The 20,935-nt window shown below is 43.0% G+C and overlaps 3 protein-coding genes across 9 annotated transcripts in view; 2 read left to right on the top strand and 1 right to left on the bottom strand.

The window, feature by feature from the left end:
• LOC126563129 (coatomer subunit zeta-1) overlaps positions 1–20,935 on the bottom strand; it is a 558,371-nt gene that overhangs the window by 292,043 nt on the left and 245,393 nt on the right. The window lies entirely within an intron of this gene.
• The window catches only part of LOC126561377 (trafficking protein particle complex subunit 11), a 411,048-nt gene that overhangs the window by 196,897 nt on the left and 193,216 nt on the right, over positions 1–20,935 (top strand). The gene's annotated exons all lie outside the window — the stretch shown is intronic.
• Positions 13,375–20,935, top strand: part of LOC126561459 (collagen alpha-1(XVIII) chain) — a 191,481-nt gene continuing 183,920 nt past the window's right edge. For all 7 annotated transcript variants that reach the window (XM_050217618.1, XM_050217620.1, XM_050217617.1 and 4 more), the window contains exon 1: positions 13,375–13,415. In XM_050217618.1, coding sequence (XP_050073575.1) covers positions 13,411–13,415 — 5 coding nt within the window. In that variant the 5' untranslated portion in view covers positions 13,375–13,410. The remainder of the gene's footprint in view (positions 13,416–20,935) is intronic.

Raw genomic sequence — 20,935 nt, 5'->3', positions numbered from 1 at the left:
ACAGCTGTCTGGCTTTATTTGCACTGTTTAATTTACTAGAACTTGTTTACTAGTTTGATTAAAGTTTAGTTCAAGGGATCTTCATTATAGTTGATATTTTGAAGGTTTTCAATAATTGATCGAGAACTAATCGTTCTTTTAATATTATTAAAATAAATGCCTTTACAAGTCGTAGTACTCAAGCTCCCTGGTTTGAGCAAATCTATCTATCTTTTGACTATCTTTTGATGAAGAATAAAATTGTACTCCTACAGATAAATCAATACATTATCTTAAAAACTGCCAAACGCCAGTTGTCTCAAACGTTAGACGCATTCTTGTCCGAATTTTTTTTTTATTATTTCAACTCTTTTCATGCCTTGACAAGCTTCTTGACAGCGTATTGGACATATTAGGATAAGATAAAATCATTTAATTTAATGAAAGGTTATTGATTATTCATTCTAAACCGAAATTCTGAACGGTCTAGATTGAAGGGTTATTTAAAGTCCTTTAATATACTGTAAATTTATATTCAAAACATTGCCTTGATATCTAAATAATTAACGTTAATGTCGCGTTACTAGGTGTAATAGTAGTAGTAGTAAGAGGAGTATTTTATTGAAGGATATCTTTTTGCATTGTACAGGATGCAGGGCGTTCGGGATAATTTTGACAGTCACCTTCGGAGAAAGAAAAAAAAATTTATGGCAAAATTAACCATCGGGGAAATTTTTTTTGTTTTAGAAATAGTAGCTTACCATGTATTTTATTCATTTTATTCAAAATATCCGCCCTCGGCTTCTATTACGGCCTCCACCCGTCTCTGCAACCGGAAACAAGCCCTGGCGACAGTTTCGCGGGGTAGGGCCGCGAAAACGGACCTGATTTCCGCCATCAGCTTCACCTAGGTGTTGCTGGAGGTTCTGTTGGTGTCCCGTTCCACCGCGCCCCACACGAAATAATCCATTGCATTAAGATCCAGGGAGCTGGGAGGCCACACATTCGGCGCGGTGAAGTCGTTGAAATTGACCGCCAAGCACTTTATCGTTTTGGAGGCTGTATGGCATGGAGCGGAATCCTGCTGGAACACGTACGGTCTGCCGTTGGCCACTCTTGTGATCCAAGGCTTTACGACGATGTCCAGCATGGAAATATACCCGTCCGCGTTCAGCCTCAGTCCCTGCTCGAAAAAATGGGGCCCGTCCCCTTCCGATGACGCGCAGGAAAACACCATCACCGTCTGGGCCAGCCAGCGGTAAGCCAGCCACCGGTTGTTCTGGGTGTTAACCGTGTCGGCGGTTGTCGCGTCCGGCGCGAATCATCATGATGCATGTGATCCGCTTCAACAATGTACTCTTTTTGACATTTTTTTATCACGGGATGATTGCGCTGCTTGTTTCATACACTTTTAGCTGTCGAATGACGTATTGCTTGTTTTCCTATGCCAACTCGATCACGAGTTATAAACAAAACTGAAACTGTCAAAATTATCTCGAACGCCCTGGTCGTATGTTTGCCATTGGTGCTGGCTACCTCGCAAAGTGCAAGAGTAATCTTCCAAATATTAGTCTACTCCAATCTTTTGCCACACATCTAGTACCTTGTAATAAGTCATGCTAATCAGTAAGGTTTTTTGAGCATTTTCTCCTTTTTCTTGGCTAAACGAACTCTAAGGTCATGCCAGCGATCGAAATGGCTTACATACTAGACTTGCCGAGACTATGTAGTTGGTTAGTCAGTCCTCACTACGGGGGGAAGGTCCGAATGGGATTTGAACCCAGGTCCTGCCGTTGGAAGACCGGCGCCGCTATCGCCTATACCACCGGACCGGATTTTACTTCAACTTCTCAATTATTGTTGAGCAGCTGCTTCGTTTATTAATTGTTAGGTATAAAATCAAAATCGTTTTTACAATATCAGAAATAAATGCTTCAAACCAATGAACTTTTGAAGTATGTTACTGGAAAAGAAACAAAACTGTGGTTTCTACTGATTAACATGCTAACATCTTGCAATACGCTCAGGACGTCCCTGAAGGAATTTAAAAATTTATTAACACAAACTGACATATACTATGATAAAAGGAAAAATACGCAAGTCAGAACTAGTTCTAGGCAAATTATTGAGCATTTTAAAAAGTTTCAAAGATATTTTAAAACCTTTTCTTAAACCATCTCTGTGTTTTCCTGAAGTTGTTTTCTAGATCATACAAGCTAAAGTTACATTTTTGTGATTGTTCACGACTCCAAATCTTAAGCCTTTTGTAACACAAAGAAAGGAGTTGATTTGTCTAACAATTTGCATGGTTGAGCACAGCATTCTTTGCTATTTAAAAATACACGAATAAATTTGATTTTGAGAAATAAATTGCCTTAATGTAAGAAAAACATCTAACGAATTAAAGGAATACAGATATAAAATGAAAGTAAAGAAATTAAAACATAAAATTTAAAGGGCTCTAGGGCGATACGCTCGGGTATAAAATTGCATTTTACGATTGTCACCCGGCGTTACTTCAACTGCCCATTACACCGTTCATGTGGCACACCATTCGCTGGACCGACGACGTTTTCATTCCACTGCAACGATCGCAAAACGAAAATCCATGCCGCTCGATTTAACGGACGACCAGTTTCCGATGCCGTATCGGCGTTTTACCTTCCAAGGATTGGAAACATCCTGACGGTGTGACATTTCGCAGCGAAAACGAACGGACTGGTACCATTTTCCACCACCATTACTTTAAAATTTCCCAACCAAAGTCTCCCACAATAAAACAATAAAATATCCACAATCGGCACCGGTGGCACACTTGGTGGAGTTTTTGGATTGCGTTTCTATTTTGCTTTTTTTTTTGTCGTCCTTCTGCTTCCCCATTTTAATATCACTAACGGAGTTTAGGACCGAGATTTGAGCTCGCTAAATGACACACCAAACTGCCCTCCAATATGTGGCAGCTCGTTTTACGGGACATTGGACCGTTTATTTTGATGGGGCACCACGGGTCGGTTAAGAAATGTTTCGAGTAACAAAAAAAATCGTAGCTTCAAACAAGTGACCTGCGTGTTGTTACCATTTAAATGGCTTGCCCAGTATGAGCTGACCAATACGGAAGGGGGGGAGTGGGAGGGGGTGGTGACGCCGACGACAGAGCGACGGTGTGTCATACGATATCCGATTCTGAACCGCATTCTCAACAACCGCACCGGGTGTGCCCGATTTAGCGCTTAACTGCGCTTCCACTCCCCAAACGATGGCTGTAAACGGTTGGCACACCCCGACCGTACGATAACAAACCGTAAACATGTAATTTTATATTTTATTGTCTCTTCACCCATATTCACTGCTGTTTGTGTCTGGAATGGAAGGGCGATTGGAGGGTGTTTTGGGGCAGGTACTTTTTCCCGACTGCCAACTCTGCCATGGTCAGACCATTGTCGAGAGGTCTGGTTGTTGTTGCGCTTGTCTTCCTGCCTTGCCCAGCCGGACCGGAGACGGTTGCAGTCTACTGCAGGTGCAGTTTTCGCACCGGAACAAGCGGGAAAAGCTAGAACCGAGACCACAGGCTTTACACGACACCCAGACAGACAAATTACCAAACCGAACAGTGCCGAGTAACGGAGAACCGACCGCGGGTAAGGCAGAGGGGTTACACGATTGACCACAGAGACACAGGCCGCTTTGCGTAACTTTCCGGGGCCCGGGTTTTCGGTGCGGTCGATGCACATGTGCTTCACCTTGCTTGGGATGGGTTTTTCGGATCCATTTTCCCAACCTCGACCGTTTGTTTTCGCTTATTTTCGCCGAACATGTGCACATGCACGCACTGGCACATCGTATTTGCCCCGTGGAATGGTAAGAGGTCATTCCACTTCGAGCGTTTTTCCTGAGTGAAAGTGTAACGAACTTCAGCTGTGCGCGCGTGCCCTTTCTTTGCCAACTTTTCCCCCTCCTTCTGCTGGTGTAATGTGATCTTGTCTGGGGATGGGAAAATGGAACCACAAAATAGCCTCATTCTGTCGGCAGGGAAGTATACACACACACACACACTGCACGTGGAACACCGGTGCAACAGAAGCCAAATCCTATTTTGAACGCTACCCAATGGGACAGGTAGTTTGGAACCTGGACTGTGTTTGGTGCTTGGTACTAAATATTAATTATATCTGCTGCAGAACTAATATGACCTATTGATTGTTCGGTAGCAGTTACTTTTTGCAGGGGCGTATTTAGTCAATCTAGGGACCGTAAGTGTAGTGGAAATTGGGGCCCTCTGTCACATTTAATCTAAGTTCGGTATGTTTCCGATAAATAAGACGAAAACTTTAGCGACATTGAGGTAAAGGGATTGGTTTAAGTTGTGACACTAAAAGATGCACGGCCCATAGACGCATCCAACGGTATGAAGTACGCCTTGAGCAGACTAAAACTGAGCAATTTATCGCCGATTTTCCACGGGCTAATGTGGTCCCAGAAACACCGGGAAGATTACTGCTAGAAGCATTCCGGGTTCCGGCAAGTTAAAGCGAAAATGCTCGCTCGTTTAGCGCTCAAAGACGCATCCAACGGTATGCTGCACGCCTTATGAACGAGTTATCGCCGATTTTCCGTAGAAAACCTCTTTCGCGTGAAATAACTGGTGGAGGGATCGATGTGGAGTGTTGCACAAAAAGATGTGCGACTCAAAGACGCATTCAACGACATGCGGGACGCTTCGATTAGAGTATAACTGAGCGAGTTATCGCCAATTGTCCACGGGCTAATGTGGTCCCAGAATCTCAGGGAAAATGCTAGCAGCATTCAAATTTGGCGATAACTTTGTCAGTTTTGGTCCGATTGGAGAGTTACGCATACCGTTGGATGCATCTTTATATCGTACATCTTTCTGTCCAGTAGCCCGATCCATCCAACCCGTGCCGTGATTTTCCACGAGAACCCTTTTTCGCAGTTTTTCTGCAATAGCTGGGTGGTGGATGGAGCGATTGGGATTAGGTGTTGAACAAAAGGATGTGCGGTCCAAATACGCATTAAACGGTATACAGAATCCCCTGATCGGATCAGGAGTGACCGAGTTACCGTCGATTCCCCTTACACCCCGAGAAAATCTGCCTTATTTCCCTATAATATTCAAAATACACGTTGTAAAGGTCTTTTTGAAAGTTTTTTTTTAAAAAAGAAAAAAAAAGAATGACATAACATTAAAAAACACAATTAATTGGAAGGGAAAATTTTTTTCTCCGATTTTTGAAGTGGATGGATCGGGTTGAGGTGTTCGGCAAAAAGATGCGTCGCTCTAAGACGCATCCAATGGTATGCCGGACGCTAGGATCGAATCAACACTGAGCGAGTTATCGCCGATTTTGCCGATTTTCTGCAATAACTGGGCGAGGGGTGGAGGGATCGGGAAAAAAGATGCGTCGCTTTAAAACGCATCTTATGGTATGCCGAACATACGGAAAAATGAGTGAGGAATTGCTGATTTTCCACGGGAATGCTGTTGTTTTCCGCAATAGCTGAGCGGGAGGTAAAGGGATCGGGTTGGGGTGTTGGGCAAAAAGACGCGCCGCTTTAAGGCGCATCTTATGGTATGCAGGACGTACGGATCGAACCAAAAATGAGCGAGTTATCGCCGATTTTCGCCGATTTTCTGCAATAGCTGGGCGGGGGGTGGAGGGATCGGTTTGAAGTGTTGCACGGAAAGATGCGCGGTTCTAAGACGCATCCAATGGTATGCCGGACGACAGAATCGTACCAAAATTGAGCGAGTTATCGCCGATTTTCCACGGGAATGTTGTTGTTTTCCGCAATAACTGGGCGAGGGGTGGAGGGATTGATTTGAGGAGTTCTCCGAAAAGGTGCGCGGCCTCAAGACGCATCCAGCGTAATGTAGACCACTCTTATGAGACCAAAACTGAAAGAGCTATCGCCGATTTTCCACGGGAATGTTCCTTTTTCTTGGCTGGGGGTGGAGGGATCGGGGTGAGGTGTTCGGCAAAAAGATGCGCGACTCAAAGACGCATTCAACGTTTTACGGAACGTCCCAATCGAACCAGGAATGGCTGAGTTCTCACCGATTTTCCACGGGAATGATGCTGGCGGAATTTCCCGGCTGCTTCTGGAAAATCTCCCTAAGTTTCGTTTAAAATTTAAAAAAACCGTTTTAAAATCTTTTTGAAAGTTATTTAAAGAAAGTTACAAAAACAAGAGTAAAAACATAAAACAGAAAAGCAAACTTAAAATGGCACGGAAAAATATTTGTGTTTTCCGAAAGAAAATCATTTTCTGAACACTTTTTAAATTTCCATTTGCTACCTCTTCGCCTGGTATGCTCTCCTGTTACTCCTGGTCAAATTTTGCCGCATCGAAATCCACAAAAATCTGGCACAAAAATCCGACCAGCAGCGACTTGTAGTAACAGGAGAGCATGATTTCGAGGAGGTAGCTCGGGTCGGCCAAAAAATTCCAAAATCAATTTTAATTTTCGAAATTCAAGTTAAAGTTGTGTTGGAAATTTTAAGTTTGGAATTCAGCTTTAAATTTAGCATCGGGATTTTAAAACTGACTTTGGATTTTAAAACTGATTTTGGAATTTTTTGGCCGACCCGAGCTACCTCTTCGAAGTCATGTTCTCCTGTTACTACCAGTCGGTCCTGGTCGGATTTTTGTGCCAAAAAAGGTCGGATTTTCATGCGACAAAATTCGACCAGGAGTAACAGGAGAGCATACCTGGCAAAGAGGTAGCAAATGGAAATTTAAAAAGTGGTCCCAAAATTATTTTCTTTCCGTCATGACAAATATTTTTCCGCTCAATTTAAGACTGTCCCCCAAATTTTATGATAATCATCCTCAATTTTGTTTCTTTCTTTAAATATCGTTTTTGAAAGTCTTCTACAACGTGTTTTTCAATATTGAATGGAACTAATGAGGATTTTAAAAAAACTGCCGAAAAATTCCGCCAGAAGCATTCCCGTGGAAAATCGGCGATATCTCGGTCAGTCCTGGCCCGATCCTGGCGTCCGGCATACCATTGGATGCGTCTTAGAACCGCGCATCTTTCCGCGGAACACCCCAACACGATCTCTCCACCCCCCGCCCAGCTATTGCGGAAAATCGGCGAAATTTGGCGATAACTCGCTCAGTGTTAGTCCCATCCTAACGTCCGGCAACCCATGGGTTGCGTCTTGGAGCGACACACATTTTCAGGGAACTCCTCAAATCAATCCCTCCACCCCTCGCCCAGTTATTGCGGAAAACAACAACATTCCCGTGGAAAATCGGCGATAACTCGCTCAATTTTGGTCCGATTCTGTCGTCCGGCATACCATTGGATGCGTCTTAGAACCGCGCATATTTCCGCGCAACACTTCAAACCGATCCCTCTACCCCCCGCCCAGTTATTACGGAAAACAACAGCATTCCCGTGGAAAATCAGCTATTCCTCGCTCATTTTTGGTCCTATCCGTACGTTCGGCATACCATAAGATGCGTTTTAAAGCGACGCATCTTTTTGCCGAACACCTTAACCCGATCCCTCCACCCCTCGCCCAGTTATTGCGGAAAATCGGCGAAATTCGGCGATAACTCGCTCAATTTTGGTACGATCCGTGCGTCCGGCATACCGTTGGATGCGTCTTAGATCCGCGCATCTTTCCGCCAAACACCTCAACACGATCCCTCCACCCCCGCCCAGCAATTGCGGAAAAACAACAACATTCCCGTCATGAATCGATGATATCTCGTTCAGTTTTGGTTCGATCCTGGCATCCGGCATACTGTTGGATGTATCCTGAAGCCACGCTCCTTTTTGTCCTTCACTTAATTTCGATCCCTCCACCTTCGGCCCAGTTACTCCACAAAAAGAGAGTTTCCACTAAGTTCGTCGAAAATCGACGATAACTCGCTCTTCTTTAGTCCGATCAGGACGTGTGGTATACTGTTGCATGCGGTTTGGTGCTGCACCCATTTTCTGCAACAACCATACCCGATTCCTTCTTTATCAAAAGAGCAGAGCATACCAGGCGATGAGGTAGTGAATGGAAGTTTAAAAAGATAACATAAAATAATTTCTTTTTTTCCGTTCCGTTCCATTTTCATTTATTTCTTTAAATTAAATCTCTTAAATTAAGAAAGTAAAGACAACACCCGAGTGCGTAACGCATCCGAATCATCCCCGAACCGAACTTCGTCATCGTCGTCGTAGCTTAGCAACAGCGCGCAAGCCAGCGCAGCGCGAGAAGAATGAAAGTAGAGAAAGGCAGGGGTGTATCCCTCCAAAGAGCACTAGATTGCTCGATTGAAGATTGCCAAAATCATATCCTGAAAATCAAACAGGAAGGATGCGCTTCTCTAATGCTACAAGTTTTATGTTTGGTTTTGCGTTAACTATAAATTTCTAATGAAACAAATTCTAAAAATTCTGAACTTATTTTATTTATTTAAAATTAATTATGACGGTCCAGTGCCGTATTGTTAAAAAATTCTGAACTGATTGGAAAAATAATTAAGTCAACAATCATACGCACGCAACGAAGACGGTGCGTAGGTACATATAGATTAATGGATGAGAGAGAGGAAGGAGCATCAATGGCATTAAGAGGAAGGGAGGCAATACGGAATACTTGACCATGTGTGTGACAAGATTCCAAGGGCTCCAGACCCAGCAAGTGACAGCGTACAGGATACGACGGAAACGCTGATCCAGTAGTGCCAAATACATTGCGCACGACAAAGCGAGTGAAAAACCTCTGAATCCGCTCCACTGTTAATGTAGCTCCCACGCTAGAGGGTGATCAAATTACTGAGGTATATTCCAACGATGAGCTGACTAGGGAAACGAACAGCCTTCAAGCACCTGATGTCCGCGGATCAGTCCGCTTAAGGGAAGATCTGGCCCTGAGATGGATGATGGAATACCATTAGGACCAGAAGCTAAAAAGATCTTAAGGTTGAGTAGCGCCGTGTGAATAATCGGTTTCTTCAGAGGGATGAAATGATAGTCAAAGGTTTTGAATTTTTCGGAAGATGAACCAGTTCCCTGAGACCCTTAGGTAACTGTAGGAGCCGCAAACACAATGGCTGAATGTTCAGCGAAAAAGGCCATATATTTTGGAACGAAGCATTAATCGCTCCAAGGGATATAGGAGGGAATGTGATATGAATTTCTGCAACTTTTCTCAAAACGCCACAAAGGGGAGGGATTGGAGCGTAGTATCATTGTAACGCCGAAGTTTGCGGGTGCAAAGATAGGTTCTATCGGGCCTTGACAAGTAAATGTATAAAATCTTCTAATCAGATAGCAGAATGATGGCACGTGAGTATTAGTGTGTATATGAAATAAATAAATAAATCATATCTGCAATCTAGCTTAGTAAAGTGTTGCTAATCTCAAAGTAACTATTTGTCTCAAGGAATAATGAAATGGTAATGTCGATGATTTTAATGGATTTTTTTTAATTTGATTGTTTTGAAAACTTTTCATTTTAAAATAATTTTACTACTCATTAAAAAATGGAGACTCCTTAAGTAATAAATTGTTTCACAAATTGAATTACTTACTGCGTTCTGTTTAAAAATGCTCACACATATTTAAAGCCTAATGTTTTCTTTGAATTCTTGCTCAAATTTTGCATGCGTGTTTAATTTTCGTACTCTGAGGAAATCTGAAGAAAAAAAAAACACAGTAAGTCGTACACAACTAGTCACAGCATAAGCTTGCGTACGAGTATGCAAATTAAACCTTAAATTGATGGACTCCTAGAACTCTTTCATCCTCCATTCGTTCATTTTGAAGTTGCCGAGTGATAATTCATCCCATCTCACAAATAGTGAACTCAACCAGCATCGGCATCGTTAGTTCCGTGCGTACCACGTGAGATACCTCCGAGCAAAACATAAACATTGAACCACGCGGCGGTTGCTATGCTCGTTGCTACAGCCGGCATTTTTAGCATCACGCTGCCCGGCTTGCTGGACGCTTTGCCGTCCACCAGCTCAACCAAGCCGGTTCTCTGTTTGTGTGCTCCGTGAGGTGAGCAAATACTCTCAACGGGATGCTTCGATGTAAATCTCTTGTAAACAAAATGAGCGTGAATGGCGCTGTTTTGTTGATTAATTTTATATTGTTGACTCTTTTTTTTAGCTGTCTTATTTTCACAACATCACAAAGATTGAAATTTATTAAAAAAATGTATTTGTAATGCTTATAACATTGCTTACCATTGCAGTACCACCTTCTGCTAACGCTCTTCTTATCAAAAGTTCTCTTGCTGTACTCATTCGCTCTCTCCCACTCACAGCTCACTATACACGCTCGTGCGCCTTAATATTCACGCAACAAACATTCCGTAGCATATGCATGCTACGCGACCACAAGGCCCACTCAGTTCATCTTCATCCGGCGTTCCGGACGGATCTTCCTGTATCGTGGCTCTGTGCGTACGTTGGTCGTTCAAAGTTCCTTGCGTTCGAAATAATCGCAACCCGGTAGTGTCATACACATACCCCGAAAAGGTAACCAGTTTCCAGCCGTGCAGGGAAAATCTTATCCACTGGGGGAGGGAAAAAAGCACGAGGTGCGTGTGAAAAACAACGTTAATCCGACAGTTGTGTTTCCGGTTCCGACCGGCCGACCGTAGCAGTAGTTGATGGGAAAAATCAACAGAATGTTGTATCGAGGAAATCGAGGCATCATAATTTCCAGCGTCCGTCCGTCCGTGCGCTCTAAATTGCAGCACGTGTCATGTCCATTACCGTGTCTTGTGTCTGTATCCGCCACTAAATCCGATCGTTCTAAAGGGGCGGTTGGAGAAAAGTGAAATTTGACTGACGGCAAATGTGTGAGATGTATGTGTATAAAGTGTGTATGTGCACCGTGTGATGTGGGTTGTGTTTGTGCAAATGTTTGTGCCGCCTGTACTCTAGGCCTGGTCGACATGGGAAAGGCTCCACACTGCATGATTGCATGTTTTCCACCGTGTTTTTTTTCCATCCCGAACGCGAGTTCCGTGTCCGTTTCCATTTTCCACTCGCCACACGTTCGATGAGATTGCAAGTTGTGTCTGCTCCGATGTGGGAAATGGTTTCCCCGAATAGGAATTGGTGGATCGGAGGAGACGATGGTTGTCATGATTGTTGTTCGATTCATCAATGTTTGTGTGTCGGTGAGCGTTTGTATACACAAGAATGTGTACAAATCGGAATCCGGAAATCGGAAACCGGAACAGCAAAAAGCGAATCCTTGGGAAGGAAAAATTAACTTCCAAACTGGCAGCCCAAACCCCTTCTTCCCGAGTGAACCAATTCTCACGTCCATCCTATTCATAATTGCCATCGTGTAGACAAGCATTTCCATTCGTGTGTGTGTGTGTGTGTGTGTGTGTGTGTGTGTCAGTGAATAACAGAAAAATGTGGTCGAAACCGTTGCCATCTAGGCATTGTTCTTGCTGAGAGTACACTTTCCTCCTTACGGGCTGGAAAAGCAAAAAAGGAACGAACGCCGCCCTGTAATCAAATCGTTGGCATGTAATGTGAAATTGGCTGTGAAGAACAAAGCCCCGAGGACGCTGTGCTCCGCACCATCCGGAAAGTCGGAAAAAAGCTAATCAAAACCTCCGAATTTTCTTAGTGTAGCAGGTCATACCGAAAGTAGCAAATGGGTAACAATCTCTAGGGTTCGCTGTGCTCAAGCTGAATCAATTTTTCCGATGATAGCAACGATGGCAATATGTATGTGTGTGTGTGTGTGTGTGTTTATGTGCAGCCGGTGGAAATTAATTAGCGCTAGAGAGAGAGAGAGAGAGAAAGAGTAGGAACGATAAAAAGAAAAACATTTTTGGGGGGCGAATTTCTCACATCAACCGTGCATGCGAAGACGTGCCCGTGACTCGTCGTTGGTCAGGCGGAATTTATTTGCCTGGTTCGGTTTGATGCCATTAGAGAGTGCGTACACGCACTCAAACATTTATGTGTGCGCACACGCACAACCACACAAGGTGCGGGGATGAGAATGGGCCTGGGGGGAGGTGGATGCTTTCTATGTTTTGATTCTATTTCCGAGACGAGATTGATAATAATCTGTGCGCGAAACGTATAGACTCGTCTGTCTATGAAAAGTCGGCCGGTCATGATTTAGCGACAGAATTTATGCGCGTTGCTTGCGACTGTGAGTGGGAGATGATGGGGCCGTACGCAACTTAAAGGATTAGAGATGCTTTTTTGTGTGTGTGTGCAGGTGTTTATTTCTAAATATTAAAATAGTTTCAAATTATTTTAAAATCTTTACTGAACACCTGATTACTGCTTGTTTTAATGGTCTTTGAACGGATTGAATTAATTTTTGCTATTTTTAGCTAAATGTTGTTTAAAATAAATTTAAAAAAATCAAAAAGAATATTAATAACATCTTAAAATTACTTCAACAACAACAGTACTGGAATGAATAGAAATTAAAAATCCTAATCTAACACCTACGCACCCGCACATTAATTCCCTGCATCACTCATCCGACAACAGTCGTTGGAAAATGGCACTTTTCACTCGTTTCGATAGACATTTTTCATTTGAAAATTTCACTCCCTGCCTTCTTCCTTCCCTTTCCCCTGTCCTTTGACTAATTTTTCGCTTGACATGGACGTGATTTTCATGTGTGTGAATAGATTATACTTTCAATCCGTTTTTCGCGACCGATTTCGATGTGGTGGATTTCTTCGTACAATGTTTGTGAGTGTGCGAACGAGTGATACCGATGATAGAAATACGACCATAACGGATGGTTTGTGGTCAGCGTGATAAATACCTTCCGAGAAGGATTCTGGTAAAGCTGGTAAAAACGTACGGAATTCTTTGAATGGCAAGAGTTTACCAGAAAAAAGGTGCTTTTTTTAAATCGTTCACTGGGTGTAGCTAGTGGAGTGTTTTGTTTTCGATAAATTAAGTGTGATTTGATGAGTAAAATTGGGTTTTTTGGTGTGCATTTTTCGAAAAAAAAGGCTTCAACAGTGTCTTTGTAGTGGTTGTGCCATTTTTACTAGGATTTTGAAATAAAATCCTATCCTAAAGACAAGTTGTGCTCTATCGTGAAAAAAGTTTAACGAGTCTCTCAGTCCGTATTTAAAAAAAAAACCAATCGGATTAGATTAAAGCAAAAGTGAAAAAAACACTTACAGGCGCACGTGTACGAAGGCGCCGTGCAAACGTCATCATTCTACCCGAAGTGCAGCAACAAAAGGAAAGGAAAGCACCGAACCAAAACACATCACAAGTTAGATTGTTTGTGCACTCCACGTGGCGTAGCTTGCAGCTGGCGTTGTTCTTTTGCGCGTGGTTCTGCACCAAACGGGCAGATAACGCTCATCATCAGCGTCCGGGGGCGAGTCCGGGGTTCGAGTACAGCGGAAAGGCGGACAACGGAAGTGCATCGTAAATGCTGCAATGAAGTAAGTACAGCCGACACTAATCTGACAAATCGCTTACTGAAGGAAATAATCAGCACAAAAGCAGACGACCGTAGGGCGCGCCCGGTACGGGAAAGCGATCCATCGCGCTTTACCGTCACGAAGAAGCACCGTGGCCATTTATTTCGGTGGGAGTTTGTGGATGATTTTTTTGCTGGCTTTGCAATAGCCACCCACTCGGTCCCGTAATATAAGGCCCGGCTGATTCGATTGTTTGTTTTGCTTCGGCGATGCTCGATTGGGTTTTGGTTGACTCTCCTGCAGGGTATGACGGGTAGACAAGCGCCACGCCAAGCCAACTTGCTTAAAACAACAGCCAAATTCGTTAATGCGATTATGTGAAGGGTCAGACAGGCTTCACTGGCTGCGATCGTGGCTGACAAAACGGGTTTAATGAAAAGATATGATTTATTTTTTTGTGAAGTTTTTACGTTAAATATTGCAGAACAAAGGAATGACAATTGTGACGTTCTGTACGTCTTACAGATGATAAATTTATAATTCTATATTCTAATTTTTTGATCCGATTTTCCCATAAACAAAGGGGTTGTTCACCATTTGTTTTATATTAAATGCCTTCCGTCTAAAATGAATCATGCTTTATGATACTTTCTTAAATTTTATCATTTTTCTTATGAAAACCATCACATTAGCAGCAAATTTTATGATTACGTCGTTAATGTTGAGAAATCGTCTATTATTGTTGTTCGTCTCAGCACTGCGAAATTTCCCGGAAATAGACTTTCAGTCACTTAAACCAGCATTCGTCCCCTGCTTAAGAATCATTTATCAACGTCTGTGACTGTGGTCTATCATTGGAATTTGGGAAATGGAATATTTGAAACCACAAATAATTCCTGACCAACGTAAATTTCCAAATACAGTTCCTTTCCACACTAATCTCGCACAAAACAACCACCCATTGAAGAGCGTGCAAAGTAATTTATCATGATCCCTTTTTTTCTGGATCCCTTGTGTGGTTCTTATAATCCTTTCAATACGACCCGACAATTCTTTGGCATCGGATGGGTTTTAGTAGCTCAAAATGGAAAATATGTCTTACCCTAGCAAGCCACACCTAAGCAAAGATTAGCAAAGAAGGGCAGCTTCCACTCAGGAGGACTAATTGCGCTTGCAAACGACTACGGTCAAGAGTCGAACGGTACGGGAGAGTCGGCTACTAGTCGGTAATGGGAAGTGATGAGAAAAATGGGCTGATGTGCCGAATGTGCCAAACAGCACCAGAAGCCTGTAAAAATGGTGCAATTGGTGGAAAATTTGTGGAAAGTTAAATGTTCCTCCTTTTTGCCAACAGTCAAACCGTCGAAAGGACGATACTGTTTGACGTTGACTTTAACTACTGCGATGCGATCAAGGTCGTACACCAAAAAGGGGGAAGATGGAATGGTTGAGAAAGTGCAGCAGAAAGCAAACTTTCACACACTGCAGGCGCAGTGGCACCACGCTAGCAATCCACTCGCAAGCGTTCTTCTCCCAAACTGTACGAGAATGAGTTTCCGCTACAGAATGCCCGAATAGCGTTTGCCGCTTATGAAAACGAAGAGCTGCCCGAAGAGAATTTTCCCCCTACCAGCTTTTCCTTCTTGCGGGCTAGAACGTGTTGGAAAAGAAAATGGCGTACGGAGAGGAAAGAGACCGTAACAGGTTTTCGTACCCCTCGCTCGTGGCCACCCGAGCAGACAGTGACAGTGGTCAACCAGAAACCAGCTGCCATCCAACATCCGTTCTCGAAAGTTTGCCTGATGGTGGCTCCTCCACACTGTCACAAACGATTTTTCTCGCCACGCGCTTCCGGTTGGCTGAGAGTTTAATCTTAAGGCCGCACGTGACAAACTGTGAAACACAGGGCCAAAGGATTTTTGTGTCATTTTTTGGGACGCATCGAAACACCCGTTCGTGAAGTGAAGAAAAGTTTCTGATTTGGGGTGCGAATAACCTTTCACTTTTGGGTTTAATTTTTACTTACTTGAAAATTCAATAAGATTTGGCATAAGATTTGTTTAACACTTGACTGACTGTTTTCCGCTATTATAATAATTCCTCTCATTTTAACGTTTATTTTTTATAAGCAATTAATTTCAATCCATGAAAATTCAACAACCACAACGCTCACTATCTTTCCCACTACAAGGAAACAGTGAGAAAAGGATCAATATGGAGAAAGTTTTCCAATCCACACTGCTAACATCGTTTCCATCTGGTGAGACGAGCCTTTGACCTGCGCCCTCCTTGTTCCACCACTCCTAACACGTCACCAGATTTTCGCAATTTTCTATTATCGATATCATCGAAGATCATCGCCGGAAAGCATTTGCACCATTTGCCGCCATTTGCTACCAGGTTTGCGTGTGGTTTTTCGTTCCGCAACACACAATGCTACTAGTGTGCGACACGCGATAGCAGTCATTCGTTGACTTTCGATGGAACATCAGTGTTCAGGGCAAGAATGTTCATGTTCCATCCTCGCACTGTACGGAAGGGAAACTTTCATTTCTTTTCCTTTTTTTTTTTTTGCTGATGGTTGGGTTAGTTTTTCACCATCGCCCAGTTTGTGCGAACCACACGACATGACTCAGAAATGACTAGTCTGACGATGCTGACGATGCTCTAAGATCTTCTTTTACGGTCGGGATAGAATGTTGGAAAAAAGCGACAAATTTTCAATTTGTGAAAAAGATTTTCACGTCGAAGAACAAACCAATCCCCTTCACCTTCTTTCCCCTTTTCCCCCTTGATTGGATGACGGATAGACGATGATATAGGGGATGTGCACCTCGTTCCCTTTGGAAGAGGTTTACTTTACTTGAAACACTACCATCGGGCTCTTATCATCCTATAAATCGATTCCTAGTTTTCAGGACAAAGTCAACGAGGAAACAGCTTGGGAATTCTCGTCGCCGGCTCATTTCGCACCGGGTAACGCTTGGCTGAAAAGGTAAAACAGCCAACAGGCAATGAGCTTCGGTTGGACAAACTTTAGAATTGGTTGTGAATTGACACTCGAGGTCGTTTCACGCTCGTCAACCCATTCATACACACAGTGTCGAAATTTACTGACGGGATTGTAAGTACGCAGCCAGTTTTTGGTTGTCAGCGACCAGGCGTCTCCATTATTTGGTTAGCGAGCAGGGCAAGGGAGAGATTATTTCCGCTCTGGAAATGATCGCCCTCCGAGTACTCAACGCAGTAGGGGGATGGGGGGGGGGGGAAGGAGATGGATATTTATTTGTGAAAGGCATCCAAAGAAGACTCATTAGCATTGTTGACTTCAATGCTTACGAATTAGCAGCTTTCGTATTCGATGGCTTCGTCAGGCAAAAAAGGGTTCGTGTTGGTGCGCTGGGTGCTTTTTTTATCAGATTCTATGTTCTTTACAGTACAAATAATTAAAACCATATTCATTTAGAGTTCAAAGCATTGCAGCATGTGCTTAGAACTAAATACCAGGATTGAGTTTTGTTAAAGATAGTCAACAAAAGCATTTTCGGAGACAATTTGCATTCATGTTGATTTATCTTCACTATCTACCAGAGTAGTTTGATGTAACGTACGGATAACACAAGAAAGCTCCTCAACACAGAATGAAATGCAAAACGATTTCCTTATCTTTAAATAACTTTTTCCAGCACTCTAGTTACGAACGATGGCAGAAAGGGTTCACATTTTGGTTTCATTAAAATTTATGCTCTTTTATGCTGTCCTTGTTTGCTGAAACAGTTGATCAATTTTGAGTCTAGAAATAGGCGCATCACAGATGAAAATTCCCAGAATTGTATTTTGCATTTTTCATTCAAAAAAAAAACTCAGATTGAGCCATAATCTTCTTTACTTAGAGAAATCGACCTGCCATAATAAAGGATTATCTTGTATAGCACGAAACTTAAATCTGAAATCTTACACACTCTGAAACATCACAACATCGCACAAGCTTTCTTTTATCTATTTTGAGCATTCCACCTATCTCGAAATGAACTATGCTTGCGCCGTTCGAAGGTGAAAATATGCTTGATAAATTCCTCGAAACGATCATCCCATCCTAAGAATGTTTCAAATACCGTTCTTCCTACATTCCTCTAATCGAACAACAGGCAGTCCAAAAGCGAACCTGAACAATAATCCACTTATCCGAAGTGTAGAAAGGTTTCCTGCTTTTCGATAGGCGCCTGTTGTCTGCGTCCTTCCGGACTGCACCATTAGTTACGTATCGAAGCGTTCGATAGCGTAGATGGATGCGTCCGGGAGGCTTCGAAAACAAACCGAAGCCGGTTCATGTCTCGGTAGATTAGCGCACTACGTAATCGGATCAAGCGGAACCATCTCTCACTCTCTCTATCCCGGGTGTTTTTTGTTCTCTCTTACATCCAATGGGAGTGCATTTGGTACCACGGACGCCGTCGAACGATTTGTATGAGGGAGGCTAAACGGATGGCTTAGCCCTCAGCTTTGAAGGTGTAATATGTTGCAAATTGTTCGGCACCGCTGCACACACAAGAGCAAAAACAATAACAGCTAAAAAGGTGAAGGTGAGCTGGCTTTTTTTTTTGATTCAGTGCCAAACACAGTAACGAAGATGCGTTGCTTAAGTTGGAAAACAATTTTCGATAATTATTGCGGTACAAGATTTATTAGATTTTCATGAATTAAATCTGTATTTCTGTCGCTCGAATTTATAGTATGGACATTGGCCTTAAGTATTGAGCTGCGTTCGTGCCAATAAAATTGATTTTATTTTTGTTAAAATCATGGTTTATCGAAGAAAAAACTGCATTTTGTATCGAGCCTTCTAGTTATTGTTTTAATTGCTTCAGTAGTTTTAATAACCGTTATCATTTTGATAATATAAAACAAGCCTATTCGATCGCAATTTAAGCAACGTGTAGAGGAAAGTTTTTATCTATTCATCAACACAATAAAGAAGACCCTTTCTAACGGAATATTCAAATAATAAAATATCTGCTACGCAAAATTCGAAGTGGCAAATAGTACACCGGAAAGCACTGAAAGTCAAATAAAACCATACCGAAGCCTTTTTTTCTAACGTCAGTCACTGTGAGCCATTTCTTTGCACAGCGTCTAGAAACAATTGAAAAGTTTCTTGCCTTCTGATGTTTAACCAACCTAGGCAAAGTTCAACGAGTGCTTGTTGCGATTCCGCTAACAACAGTCAATTTGCTGCTGCTTCAAACTCCTCCGCTCAGGTTATAAACACTAAATGTCAACTCGCTCTTGAAGGTTGTGACATCGCTACTACACTCCATTCCTCTTCTCAACAATTGACGCCAACCGTTTTGCTAAAATTTAGATCGTTTTTCCGCGCTTTAAAGTAACAGAAGAATAGTGCATAAAAGTGAGCTTTATCACGTTTGCTCAGTTTCCGCGTTCTATTTTTGTATGGTTTCAAAAACATCAGAAGGCGAGACGAAGCTTGAAAAACAAAAAAAAAACGGTGTTCTTTCCTTTGATGCTCGTTTCGCTTTATATTTCATGGAGATGTGCAGATGCAACGTTTTGTCTGCGTGCGAGAGAAAAATCGGCTCGCGAAAGAATTAACGAGTTCGCGTTAATAATTGACGGGATACGTTTTTTTTTTGGTCTTTCTTTTCGGTGCTCTAGCTCCAGCCTGTAGATTGGATGGAGATGGGAAAATTGTGTAGTAAAAAAAAGAAGTAGGGAATTTTATACAGTGCTTCCTTTAGAATTTTTTCGCTGCTCAAGTTCAGGACAATGGGAAAATAGCGGAATAGGTGATGAGAAAACATTTTCTTCATCCTAGCGAAAGCCTTTTGTAGTCGGCAGGACGTCGTGCCTTGGTAGACGAGTGATGTTTGTTTTTCTACGAACATTTGTTACGAGTTTTTGGAGCACCAAGAAGTGAAAGTAAAACGTGCTAGTAAACCTTTGCTCGCTTGAACCTGTGCCACACGCACAGAAGGTCAAAAGCTAAGGCATTTCGTGGAACGTGATAAAAATGACATCACCAAGGGCTGTGTGGATGGCATGGCAGGATGGGGTTGTGCGTTAGCGAACGATGTTGATTTACGCGAGGATTGGAAGAGATTGAAATGAAATCTTCTCATTGTTGAAAATGAGATAAGTTGGTTACATTTACGAGCGACGAGAATGATGTTTTTCACTTGCACCGACAAAAAATATGTAAAGCGTGAGGTTATAGTTAGAAGAACAGAGTGCAGAGAAGGTGTTAAACGTAATTTTGAGAATGATATTATGTTTAGTATTAACTCTATTTATGGATATTGCTTTTTCGGTTAGATTTTAGTATCCTAAATAAGTTATATATGTGCTCAAAGTTCTCAAGCTGACACTAACACGTTTCGTCCATTTTGATCTTTCTTAAACGCCGTTACAAGGCTGGTTGGATGGTGTTGCGATTGTGAAATGATTATATCTCCAGCACAAAGTCTACAGCTCACTTACTTACTTATCAGGCGCTATAACCGCTTTGCGGTTTTGGCCTGCCGCAGCAGAATCTAGAACCGCTCACGGTCCTGCGCCGTCGTCCACCAATCTTTTGTCCCGGCCATGATGGCGGATGATTCCACACCATCCCACCACGCCTCCTCTGTCTGTGTGGACGGCCTAAAAGGACTTTCTCTGCTGGATCGTCCGGTGCCATGCGTATAACACGGCCAGCCCATCGGAGCCTGGCGAACCTAACACGCTGCAAGACGGTGAGGTTGTCATACAGTTCGTACAGCACGTCAATGTAGCAGCTCCTCCATTGTCCTTCCACACATACAAGGGCAACGATCCTTCTAAGCATCATCCTCTCGAACGCGGCTAAGAGGGCTTCGTCTGTTTTGGAAAGGATCCATGTCTCAGAGGCGTTTGTGAGTACTGGAACTATAAAGGTACGAAACAGTCCCAGCTTCGACCGTCGCGACGGCTTTTTTGAGGTGAGATGTTTCCTCAGGCTATAGAATGACCGGCTGCCCACCAGCATCCTTGCACGCAACTCCGTCTCTATGCTGTTTTCGATGCTGACTTTTGACCCGAGACAGGTGAAGTTTTGGACGACTTCAAATTTGCGGTCACCTATCCGTACATCACCCCCACGTAGTTCCGAAGTTCTTAGTAGGGCCGCTTATGGTGCCACCGTCAATTTGGTCTTTGCCTCGTTAATCTGCAACCCGCTCCATCCTTTGGAAGGCCTCTGCTACCTCGAAGAGCCGCAGACCAATGATGTCTATATCGTCAGCGTATATCAGGATCCGGATTAACTTATAGAAGATGGTTCCCGAAGCCTCCATCTCCGAGTCACGGATGGTCCTCTCTAGCGCCAAGTTGAATAGGAAACAGGCTAGCCCATATCCCTGGCGCAGGCCTTTGGTGGTTGCAAAGGACCCTGAGAGTTTTTCATCCTCCTTCACCTGGCATGTGATGTTGGTCATGGTCATTCCCACAAACCTGATCAGTTTGGCTGGGATTCCAAATGAGCTCATGTCATCGTAGACGGCTCACTT

The sequence above is a fragment of the Anopheles maculipalpis genome, chromosome 3RL, assembly GCF_943734695.1.
Source record: "Anopheles maculipalpis chromosome 3RL, idAnoMacuDA_375_x, whole genome shotgun sequence".
Taxonomy (NCBI): Eukaryota; Metazoa; Arthropoda; class Insecta; order Diptera; family Culicidae; genus Anopheles; species Anopheles maculipalpis.
This window is presented reverse-complemented; position numbering and strand designations above follow the sequence as displayed.